Source organism: Oculina patagonica, chromosome 11, assembly GCF_052425735.1.
Source record: "Oculina patagonica isolate OP01 chromosome 11, crgOcupat, whole genome shotgun sequence".
Taxonomy (NCBI): domain Eukaryota; kingdom Metazoa; phylum Cnidaria; class Anthozoa; order Scleractinia; family Oculinidae; genus Oculina; species Oculina patagonica.
Window position 1 is genome coordinate 9,047,040 of NC_135768.1, and position 12,154 is coordinate 9,059,193.

The following is a 12,154-nucleotide window of genomic DNA, read 5'->3' on the forward strand; positions in this document are numbered from 1 at the left end:
ACGCATATTTAATGAGCTATAACCGTTATTTTCGTTTTTTCTTAATTTCTCGAAAACCATAAATTCCTAGAAGATGAGAATAATATTTTCGAACATAATTCTCCAAAGGTGTTATTCAGGCAAAGTTTCAAGATTTTCGATTTTCCCAGCCTGTGCAACGATTCTTCATATTCTCAGTCGGAGCCTCTTAAACAGTTGCACTCAAAACGTTTTTGTTAATTGTCAACTGAGCCTTGCCTTTTTCGCTGAATGATATATTCAGTCCAAGATTTATTTGAACCTTTTTGTCGAAAATATAAATCAAAACATACTTATAAGTTTACAGAAATCAAAGTACGTTTTTGGTTCTCTTCAAATTGTAACTATATTACTCATAACGGCTTTGAAATGATAACTCAGGTGGCACAAATCATGTGTATCAAAAACTAATGTAAACTCACAACAGGAGAGAATTAAAGTAGTAATAGCGATGACAGGTAGATGAATCAGTGCTTGGTTTCTTTGAAGTTTGTTGTCTACGTGTTATAGCCTGTTCTAGTGCGGAACAAGCTTACGAGGATAAACGTGAAGAATGGCAAGTAGGAAAATGATGACGGGTTTATACCTCGTCTTCGTTTTTTTCACTCGTCGTTCTTGGCACTGCTCACCAAATAACTGAATGCCTGGAACAGGCAAGACTGTTTTAAAATGCCAGATAGAGATGGCTTGAAGCCATGGCGTACGGTCCGGGGGGCAGGCCCCCTCCCCACCTGTGATGGACTAGCATCCCAGCCAGGCGCACTTCATGCCACGGAAATTGGGATAAGCTCCGGCCTGATAAGGCTGGAGAAGGAGATTTTAGAACTGCACCAGTGCTAAACCAAAACCAGTATGAGGTCCCACTCCATCTTGCTCCTGTTACTTTGCTTTGATACGTGTGATGGACTTTGTTTGGTTTCTACTTTGTACATTCTTTATAAAACAGTAGTGTAGCAGCTCTCGCAAGCTTGTAATTTCACTTGTTCTCTAATAGCAGTTTTTAATGTTTTTGGGGCTAGGGGCATTGTTCCTATAGTTTGTTCTAGTGTGCTCTCAAAGGGTAGAGAGCCACTCATGTGAGACCTTCCGATAGCTGCCCAAAAAGCTGATTGCGCGCCAAATCCACACAGAAATGGACTGGAGTCAAGTAAATCTTTTAGCAAATAGCAAACACAAGTCTAATCTTTGTGTTCCTGGCAAACGCATAAGAAGCGGATGGGGGTGGAAAGGCTGTTAAAACTGAGCCTTTTCCAAGTGACAAGCATTGCAGTTCTTGAGTGGGGGTAAGGCTTGTTCTTGATGTACCACTGAATTCTCCAAACTAAAGTTAAAAGAATTGTTCAGACAACAGTAAGGAGAATTTACGATTCGAGCTTGGTACTGAAAGGGCTAAGGCAGGCACGGTGGCTTAATGGATAGTGTGCTGGACCTCGGGTCGAGCGGGTTCAAGCTCTAGCTGCGGTAATGGGTTTTGGGCAAGACACTTTACCCTCGTAGTGTCTCTTTTTACCCTGGTATATAAATGGGTACTGGCGGATTTAATTTGATGAGTGGGGGTAACCCTGCAATGGACTAGTATCCCATCCAAGGGGGAGTAGAAATACTGCTAGTTGCTTCATGGCACTGAAACTGGAATAAGCTCAAGCCTGAAGGGCCACCAGGCTCGAACGAGGAGTTTACCTTTTTTCTGGAAGGGCTAACAGAACAACAACAAAAAATTCTGAAAGGTTTAGCTGTTTTAATGTATAAAAATACAAACCTTTTCCAAGGATGATCTATTTACAACCCGTGTCATTGACCAATAAAACCAAAATGTTTCTTGAGCAGATTTCAAATAATAAAGACGGCAAAAATTAAGTCAACTCCCATTAAAAACAATTGTTACCATGCATAATAAAGTTTCTGACATTCCTCTGGATTAAAGAACCTACAGGTCATTTTTCTGAAGTACAAAATTGAATTCAAATTAAAAGGAAACCTCGAAATTATTGTTTTTTTAATTCACTAAGACCTCAGAGGAGTAAAAATAAACCAACATAACCAGGAAGGGTATAACCGAAAAAAATCCAGACGGATCACAATTAAAAGACAAACTTGAACAAATTGTCCATTTTTTTAGCAATCTGTGATCCTTTACAATGTAAAGAAGCTGTACTGTAAGTTGACAGCAGGTTCGCTAGGGACGGTTAAAAAAATTCAAACATTAACAGCCAGACTTGTTGAGTGGTTTTTCTCTGATATATTCAAATATATCCTGAGTCTGAATATTCAAATGAACAGTGTTCAATTTTGGTCTGTTTCAAAACTGAATTCAGGTGGCAAATTTTCACCTTCCTGAACTATAAGTTTTGCTTGATAATATATGCACTACCTTGTTACAGGCCTTTCAGCTGTTGTAATAATTTTCCCTTGGAAATTTTCTATAAAGGTCAGCCTGCAAAAGAAGCAAGCTACTGGTAATTATCCAAGATTTGGTAAAGCCTGATCTAAACTGACATTGTCTTTGTACATTAAGAATTCTTCTTCTTCTTCTCATGTACAAGAGATGTGCACGAAGGGTAGAAATTTGTGACAAAATTTTATACTAATAACATATTTCTCCTTAGATGAGAGCTATGTTCCGGGCTGTTGCACAGTTTTAATAAGGTTGTGCACAATTAAGGACTTGACATGAACTAAGAGTGACCATACTGATAAGTATAAAGTTGTCGTCTCAGATCGCACACATCTCACAACGAGCAAGAGAAGAATTAAGCATTTGTAGGCTAATAGCTATTAACATAATCTGATATTGAGAAATTATAAGTTTATCTTACACAACCAGCAGTAAAAGTATTATACAGATCAGTTCATCGATGAGAAAAAAACAAGCCTCATTTCTACAAAGCCAAGTTATTAAAGTTATCATTTACAACGCATCCTCATGTGCAAGCTATCTCCCTTGATTTCTCAGATTCCCTTGCATATTGTGTTTTAAAAGAGACTCTACAAATGTTAGGACTTTTCAAGCAGAAAACAATAAGCGAAGATCTTCTGCATGGTATGTGGAAGGGTTGAGGGGGATGCCGATCCTGGGAGGAGCGGGGGGGGGGGGGGTTAAAATCAGCACTGAACACTGAGCATGATCTCGAGAGACCAGGGATGTTACTCTGGATAAAATTATTTAATATTGCTCGTAATTTACTTCAAAAACCTTCAACTCTATTGCCTGCCAAGCTGAATATTTTTCGGACTATATATACAATGAATGGCCCTGGGTTCCAGATGTTTTGTTCTTGTACCCAGGCCACCAAAGAAACAGCTACAGTGTAGGTCAACAAACACTGTGTCTAAAGCTTTTCATCATGTCGGCGAGAGAAGTAGAATTCGAGGTGCCACGAATGAAGGAATGATTGAGAAGCTCAAATGCTGAAGCTCTTTGTGCTGGATCACGCTCCAGGGTTCTCTTCAAAAACGACAGTAGCCGAGGAGACAACTGCAGATCAAAAATGCAACAGAGATTTAAGCAAATAAATCAATACAGTAGAGTTAAAGGGACTATGTCACTGTCTTTACCAGATTTTTTTGAACAGCCAAAATTTATAATTGTGTTGCAGCAAGCCAAAAATAATGGTCCATTTTTATTAAAAATTGCTATATAAGAACACTGAATCTTTTAACAAGCATTTTTGGCTTCAGATGGCTTGGATGGAAACAGATTCCCATGCATCTTCAAATTAAGGTTATATCTTCCTTTAGATGTTCAAGGGTTCAGTTGCCTACCACTAATTTTAGAACAGTATAGACCAAAAAACTGTGAAATACCCATGACTTAACTCCTTTTAACACTCTGAGGTTATGTTTCTTAATTTTTCTGAGATTGTCTGACGACCATTTACCTGACCATTCCTCTGTGTGATTGGTGGATCCATATCTCTCAATTTTCTCATGGCTTGTAATGGCGGCTCACTGAAATAAGGTGGCTCTCCATCGATCATCTCAAGAATCATGATTCCAAGGGACCAAATATCAGCCTGCCATAGGAAGAAAACAAAAATAAAAAAATAGCTCTTACAAGAGAATACTGTAGAATTCTGAAAGTAATGGCCCTCGTCACTCTTTGATTTGTTACTTTAGGATTATGCAGGCAAAACACTCTCTCCTCTACCCGGTGCAGTGCCTCAAAAGAGTGTTTGGTGCAGGGAGAATCTGCTTAGTGTGTGATAGTGTGAGTGGATAACTTAACTTTCATGTCACCCAGTGGATTTCCACAGCAAATGTACCAAATATACGGCTGCAGAAGAGAGAGGGGCAAAGAGGCTACTACTTTCAGAAGATGTTACTGGATTGTTGGGTAGTTATTTACGTTCGAATGGTAACAAAATGTGTGCAATTCAGCTGCCATGCATGCATGTTACAGAAATGGTACATGCCTGCCTGGCAAGCTATTTACTTGTAGGCTTGTAGTTTATCATTTAGGCCTGCATTGTACAGTTAAGCCTCAACCCTTACTTGGAAAAAAACACAATTTTTAGCAAAATTTATCTCTTTGGCAATCACAAATACCAATAATTTTGTACAAAAAAGAAAAATACCCAATTCATGTTGGAAGTTTTTTTTTTCCTGGTCAGACCTTCAATTATTTTGCATGAAAAAGACATGCAGGGATTTGCAAGTACCAACCATGTTTTCTTTATCAAAGGTCATTACCTGTTTGTCAGAAACCCATAAGGGTTTCTGATGTTTGTTCAAAGAAAGGTATAGGTAAGTCAGATTAATGGTCCTTATTTTTCACATGACTCGTTTTCCTTTGTTCTTCCAGGCTGATTATATTGAATAAACCTGCTAATTAGCAACTGTCTGAAAAGCTGGGGGCGGCTTTGATTGTAACAGGGGAGAGCGGGGTTGATATCTAATATTCCCCTAGGGGATTATTAAAGTTGATAATCCCCTAGGGGAGTATTACGATAATATTCCCCTCGTAGCAAAGCCACAAGCCTCGCATTACAAACAAAACACAACTTTACTTTAATAACGTTACATTTATTTTACCTTGACTGTTGTTACATTTTAAATACTACTGAGCAATTGCTTAATTGAAAACACGAGAAATGCGTTCCGGTACTCATGCCTCGACGTTTGCTCTTTTTCAGTATTCCGTTGCAGTTCAATCCATTCGGTTGCTAACACCCTCCAAACATTCAAACACCAAAAGGTTACCTTTTTTAGTGTTCTTCGAGATCCTTTCACTGTTCCTGGCCAGCAGCTCTTTAATTTGTCATCTTCGACGATGATATATCTAGCCTCTTCGACGTTTTCTTCCCATTTGTTTCCGCCTGGTTAAAGCTAAACAACCCTTCTGTCGCCTCCTAAGTGCTAAACTGAGCGTTTTCGCAGTCCTCTTCGAGATTCTTTGAGGATAGCAATTTCTCCAAGTTATTGTCTGGATTTGTCGCAAAATAAAAACTTTCCTTCGCAGACTCGCTCACCTCTTCTAACTTTGCAGTAAAGTGGTGAAAAAAGGTGGTTACAAAGTTGTCGGAACTATCAGGCAATTACAAAATCCCAATGCGTACTTTCGGAATCTTTAATCTATTGTTGAGCTTGTTCGGCAAGCATATTGATTGTTTTGGTCGGCGTATCAAAAACGAAAAAATGACCTGTTTATTATAAAATTTAACAATGTGGAAACCCCAGTGCGTCTTTTCGGAACCTTTCTCCTGTTGTTAAGTGTATATCGGGAAAAACATTTCAGCGCATTTCAGCGCAACTACATCAAAACAACAAAGAAAAAAATATTTCTTATTGTTTAAGCCACTGTTGATACCTTGCCCATGTGAAAAATAAGCCGGTTCCGAGGTGAATAAATCACATATCCCCTCGTTGCCTAAAAATAACCCTTACTTATATCCACTTTACCTCAGGGCCATAAGGTTTTCTTGATATTACTTCAGGTGCCATCCAATATGGAGTACCAACAAGAGACTTCCTTCTTGGCATTTCTTCAGTTACTTGCGCACAGAAACCAAAGTCAGAGAGCTTGACCTGCAGCAAGAAAAATTCAAATAAAATTCTGACAAAAATTCTAAATTCTTCTGGGCTTATATTATTTGCTCAGTCACTGACCCTTTTAGATGGGCCTATTTATGTGGAAGGGGTTATTTTCTAGGCAAATTTGCATTTCATTAATGTTTCAGTTTCTATTTGGACAGAAGACTGACTGAACTTAAGTTTTTGGTACATACAAGAATACTGCAAAGTAACAAACAACATAAAACACAAAACAAGTTGTTCTTAGCATTCACTAATTACTGCAAATACAAAACGGCCCCTACATTTTTTAGGAGTTTATACGTGTGCATATTACTGCAAAGGTTATACCTTTTTTAATAGCTAATAAAATGTGCACATGGGTTCATATTTATTTTATTTTTTTTTTCATCTTAGATTTTTTGGGGTGGGGGGGGGGGCGGCTTATCATTTCCTTTTTGGCAGGGTGGGGTGGGTGAGGGGGATTTTTGGAAATACAGTAGAACCCCGGTAACTCGAAATCTGAAGGGAAACGAAAAATAGTTCGAGTTAGCGGGGTTTTGAGTTATCGGGGTCAGTTAAATATTTAATTAGCCAAGTTAATAATTGATAGTTTACTGATTTCTTAGCACTTCAGTATACAGTACAGTACAAATTAAACTTATCTCGTCAGAAACACTAACACGATCATAAATCTTTATAATATTAAATAAGAGTGGAAAAAGGCTGTCAAATACGTGATCTGTTCGTTGCTCTAATCAATGGGCATCCGTGGCGAATTGAACTGAAATTCGAGTTATCGGGGTAAATTTGACCCAAATTTGGATCAAAGGAAACAAAATTTAGTTCGAGTTAGCGGGGTTTTCGAGTTATCCGAGTTCGAGTTAACAGAGTAAAAATGACTGAAAAGTGAGTTCAAATTCAAGGGAAATGGAAGTTAGTTCGAGTTAGCGGGGTTGTTCGAGTTATCCGAGTTCGAGTTACCGGGGTTCTACTATACCTACTAGCTTACTTGTGGAATTTTACAGTATTTTATTTGTTTGGAGTACTTTTTTTAACGCACCTGCCCGGTTGTGGTGAGAAGGATACTATCGCTCTTGATGTCTCTATGGATAACTCCCTGGGGATGCAAGAAGGCCAGAGCTTTCAACACTGCACGGCAAACACATGACACCTGCTCCTCCGTCAGACTGGCAAGACAACAAAAAATTAATATTACAGTTAGCTACAATATAGTTCATTACTGACAGCTGTTTTCAGTCTCTCTCCACTTCGGTGTATAAATGGGTGCCAGCGACATAATGTTAGGGGTGGGGGGGGGGTACCCTGCAATGGACTAGCATCCCATTCAGGGGGGAGTAGAAATATTCCTAGCCGCTTAATACTATCAAAACCAGGATAAGCTCTGAAAGTATGGGCTTCCCCCTTTTCAGTCTAGTGTGTACGACTAAAATCAAATACAAATGTAAATAGCCTAATTAATTGTAAATATTTTTAACTTTAAATACTTTAATTTACACGACCCCACAAGCTGTAAGCTTTTATCCATATCGTGTTTTTAAATAAAGGCAACTACTACAACTACTACTACGACCCAAGGATGTTTTAAAACATCCATATGTCCAAGTGTACTGGTGATAAATACATTTTCTTCCACAGCGACACATTTTTGCAGTATTTTAAACTGGCACAGATTGAACTTAAATGCAGTTACTACGTTGTCAAAAATGGCTTTGCATTGGAACAAAACACCATAAAAACAAAGGTACAATAAAAATGTTTGGTGTGACTGTTGTTTGGCCGTCTCGGCTTTGTATAAAAAATTTTTTCAGAAAGATCTGTAAACTGTTCAGTTTTATCTACTTGTCAAAAATAATGTAGAAGACTTGAAATTGAAGCTCATGTCTCCCAAAATTTCTTAAAAGCTGTTGTTGTACAAAAACGTTAAATTTGACGAAATTTGTTCAATTCTTAAATTTTAATTTGTGATTGCCTTAATTAGGCAAATGATTAATGGTTGAATGGTGTGTTGAAAAACTCACGTCTACACACTGCAACAGAATTCAGTTGTAAACATCACAAGTTACCACCAAATAATGTGTTTGTAATTAACCCTTTCGGCCTAGTAATGATTAACAACCAATTCCCCTAAAGTATTTAAACAAAGGCAAGCAGACAGGCTTTAAGAATTTATTTTTAAAAATAGTGAAATAATGTCATGGGATTGGTAGGAAGATTTTCTGTTTGTACATTGACATCAGAGTTTTCTAGGTGAATAGTGCAACTACAAAGCAAAAAAAAAAAAGACAGACAGGTAGGCAGACAGGCATACGTCAGCTACAAAATAATTCTGTCTAAGACAGACAGACAGAGTGAGTGAGTGAGCCACCTTTATTTTAAAATGGTAATTCCTAAGTTAAATAACTACTTTACAGACAGACAGACAGACAGACAGGTAGGCAGACAGACAGACAGACAGACAGGTAGGCAGGTAGACAGACAGACAGACAGACAGACAGACAGGTAGGCAGACAGACAGACAGACAGGTAGGCAGACAGACAGACAGACAGACAGGTAGGCAGGTAGACAGACAGACAGGTAGGCAGGCAGGTAGACAGACAGGTAGGTAGACAGAGAGGTAGGCAGGTAGACAGACAGACAGGTAGGCAGGTAGACAGACAGACAGGTAGGCAGGCAGACAGACAGACAGGCAGGTAAGCAGACAGGAAAGAAAGAAAGAACAAAGCCAGTCCAACAAACAGATAGAACACACAATAGCCACCTTTTAGCCATCCTACCTGTACAACTACACAAAAAGATTTTTCCTCACCTTGTGTGAGTAATGATATCTGTTAGTGATCCTCCTTCCAGGAACTCCATAACTACCCAGAGTTCATCTCCAACAAGGTGACTTCCATACATTTCCACTATATTAGGATGTGGGTAATCTCTCATGATCACAACCTTCAACAAGAAATATGAAAAGGTTAATCTCGTACCCAGATCTTCTCAACCCTCGGAGAGAACATCTGGTAAAGTCGGATTTTGCTCACATCAAATGTGTCAGAAATGTGACACACAACGTGACTATGCATGTTTTTACCCATGAATATTGTCTTTTCAAAACGTTTTGTACTGACAAGCTTGAACTACAAACTGTATCTGTAGTTCATTCGCATTAGTAACGTGTAAAACACAAACGCGCTTTTAGCAATGCCTTCAAATCCAAATATTTTCTTACTAGCTAACGTACGGTGCACGCACGTGAAACAAATTTTGCATCATCCGCGCGCAAATACTGAAGCTTTTCATCAACCAATCAGATTGGCAAACTGAAAGCACTTGACCAGATGTGTACTACCGTGGTAAGTAGACATCTGTGTATGAGATTAATGAAAAGGTACATGTTTAAGGTTAAGTCTGGAATAAACTGCTGTATCCCAGTTCATGTGGCACAAAGCCACTAGCAGTATTGCTACTCATTAGGTCTGGTTGACCTAATAGTTCACTGGTTGGTACATGTACCCAAGATCACAAGATCACTCGATCTGCAGTCCAAAACCCTAACAGCTAGGCCATCATTTTTTTATTGGCAGTCCCAACAATGAAGCTGGGATTTGATCATAAAATGTGGCTTTTTGGAGTCATAAATTAGGGATAAACGTTATCATAAAGATGGTAAATTTTAAGCTTGGTGATATATAATGAAGATGAAATTTTTACAATGACACGAGCATGGGACAAAGAAAAATTCTGGGTAGTTGAAGGGAATCGAACCCATGGCCTCCTACATGTAGATACCAGTTGGGCGCTCTAACCAAATGAGCAACGAGAGACTTGTGTAGGTTGATATGTGACACATGTCCTGCATGCTGCTAGGATCAGCAATGTCGAAATCATCAAGTGTGTAGTAAATAATAAAGATGGTAACTGGTATCTGGGAGGCCATGGGTTCGATTCCCGTCTGGGACTCAGAATTTTTCTTTGTCCCATGCTTGTGTCATTGTTAAAAAAATTAATCAAGATTCAATGTTATCACTGCGAACAAATTTCGCACACTGCTGAAACATAGCTAATAAAATTATATTACCGCTACAAAAGACGGATTCGAATGAAACATCTGTGAAAATAAATATTTTTACTGCATCCCAAGGTTCTACAGATACCAGTGTACACTGATAAAAAAAAATTTAACCAAACCATTACAATTTTACTAAATTTAAAGTTTGATAAGACAAATTTTGTGTGGTCAAGCCTGACTTCTCTTCATAAATGGACAAAAGGCACAAACCTTGGACCAAAACTGCATACTAAATTTAACACTTCAAAATTAGAGCTGGGAAAGTTACTAAATTGAAGTACTGTTACAACTGTAATTGTTAAAAATAATTGGAAACTACATGTATATGAGATGCATGTATTTTCACAAACACGTTGTGACTGTCTAATAAATATCCAATTAGGTAAGATAACAACAGCTAATAAATCTGGTTGGTAACAAAACTATGTTTGCACATACTTGACACAATCAAATGTATGCATTTTCAATTCACCTTAGGGTCACCTACTGTAGGAATACATGTTAATCGAATACCATGAATTTGGGAAACCTCTATAAAAGAAACTACTATCAACAAAATGAAAATATGCCCCATTGCGAACTCTGTACATTATTTATCACTTGATAATTATATGCGACTCAAACAATCACGGAAAAGAATTATACAGCAATCTTTACTTAATTTTACATTAATACGCATCTCAGGTTTCAACATAACACCGTTTACAAAAGCAATAATTTTTTGGCAGTAAAACCCTTAACATAATACATAAAGATAAAAATACAACATGGACTTTAATTATTGCATGTGCCAAATCGTGACCAATCTCGCTTTAATTTTCCCGATGAAGTTTTAGACAAAACGGCCGCATGTGTTAACTCACCGAAACTTCCCGAAATCGCGTTTTAGCCGCGTTTAATCGCATCAAAGCCAGACTGCAAGAATGTTAAACACTAAACGATGTAAAACAACCCTGTATTTTAAGACATTAATCTCTTTTAGCTTACCTCATTGAACAAAAGCTCTCTTCTCTGCTGTTTTTTCAAATCCATTTTCTTCACTGCAACCTGCCGACCTGTTTTGTTATCACGAGCAAGACAAACAACGCCAGTTGAACCTTCGCCGATTTTAATAAAATTTTCCAGATTTTCAGGCGGACCAGTCGAAGTAACAACTAATTCCAACGCTTTGCGAAACTGTTCGTGACTGACTGGCGAGTCGGAGTACATAAGCTTGGTCTTCGAAGAACTTCGAAGGTCTTCGCCGTTGTTTTCTGCGTTTTCTCCGGCGGAGTCTGTACTTGCTGAGCCATAATCAGAACTAGCAGAAGTCTCTCTCTGTATACCGGGATATTTTTGCTGTTGATTACTGTTTTTTCTGTTGTGGGGGCGATCAAAACCTTGCGAGAATCGCCGGTTGTTTTCTTCCGGACCTTCTGCAATAAAATCCGCTCTTGGAACGTTCCCGTTCGATGCTCTCGAAGAATCTACTTCTTCGGCAAATTCAGGATTCGTTTTCTCCCGTTTTCTAGCCGATGGTCTAGTTCCTGGGTTAACTCTGAAGGAATTACGAAGAGAATTCGACCTAGAGACGGAAATCACTTTAGAAGCTGGTCCTTTTGCGCCGGCTTTCTCCGAGTTCAACAAATTCCATTGGGATTTTCTCAACGGTGAAACTTGAGTTATGATCTCCGGGTCCACAATCGGTTTAGGTCTCTTTTGACTTTCTCTCTCTATTCCAAGCAAGGCTTCCCATTGAGGCGGTAGTCCATGAAATTTGCCCGATTTCGTGTCATAACCAGTGTGAAATCGATGTTCGAAGTTCTGTGGCTCCGATATGTCGATTCGTTTGCGTTTCTTTTGGAACATACGCTTGAACATTTTCGAGTGCGTCACCGTAAAATCGACCGTGAAAAGTTCGGTAAGTTCCAAATCACAAATCAACTGTCCTTGTGGTAATTGGTGGGCGGTAGTAAAGCCAACAAAAATGTATATCCTGGAAAAACTTGGAAGAATTTACAACCCGCCATTATACAATTTGTTTGTCCGTTTGTATACTCGGGGAA

The 12,154-nt window shown here is 38.6% G+C and overlaps 2 protein-coding genes across 3 annotated transcripts in view; both read right to left on the reverse strand.

The window, feature by feature from the left end:
- Positions 1–12,154, reverse strand: part of LOC144631064 (protein N-lysine methyltransferase METTL21A-like) — a 156,805-nt gene that overhangs the window by 55,409 nt on the left and 89,242 nt on the right. The window lies entirely within an intron of this gene.
- On the reverse strand, positions 1,737–12,130 carry LOC144631055 (serine/threonine-protein kinase PAK 4-like). Of its 2 annotated transcripts, XR_013566664.1 has the most exons (7): positions 11,097–12,130; positions 8,859–8,992; positions 7,091–7,217; positions 5,917–6,042; positions 3,897–4,031; positions 2,227–3,493; positions 1,737–2,111 (listed from the first exon to the last, which is right to left on the reverse strand). XR_013566664.1 is itself a non-coding variant. In XM_078489426.1 (6 exons), the coding sequence occupies exons 1-6, from the start codon at positions 11,967–11,969 to the stop codon at positions 3,332–3,334; spliced, it is 1,557 nt and encodes a 518-aa protein (XP_078345552.1). In that variant the 5' UTR covers positions 11,970–12,130; the 3' UTR covers positions 1,737–3,331. The 2 variants fall into 2 exon arrangements, 1 of the variants encoding a protein (XP_078345552.1); XM_078489426.1 differs by having other exon boundaries at positions 1,737–3,493.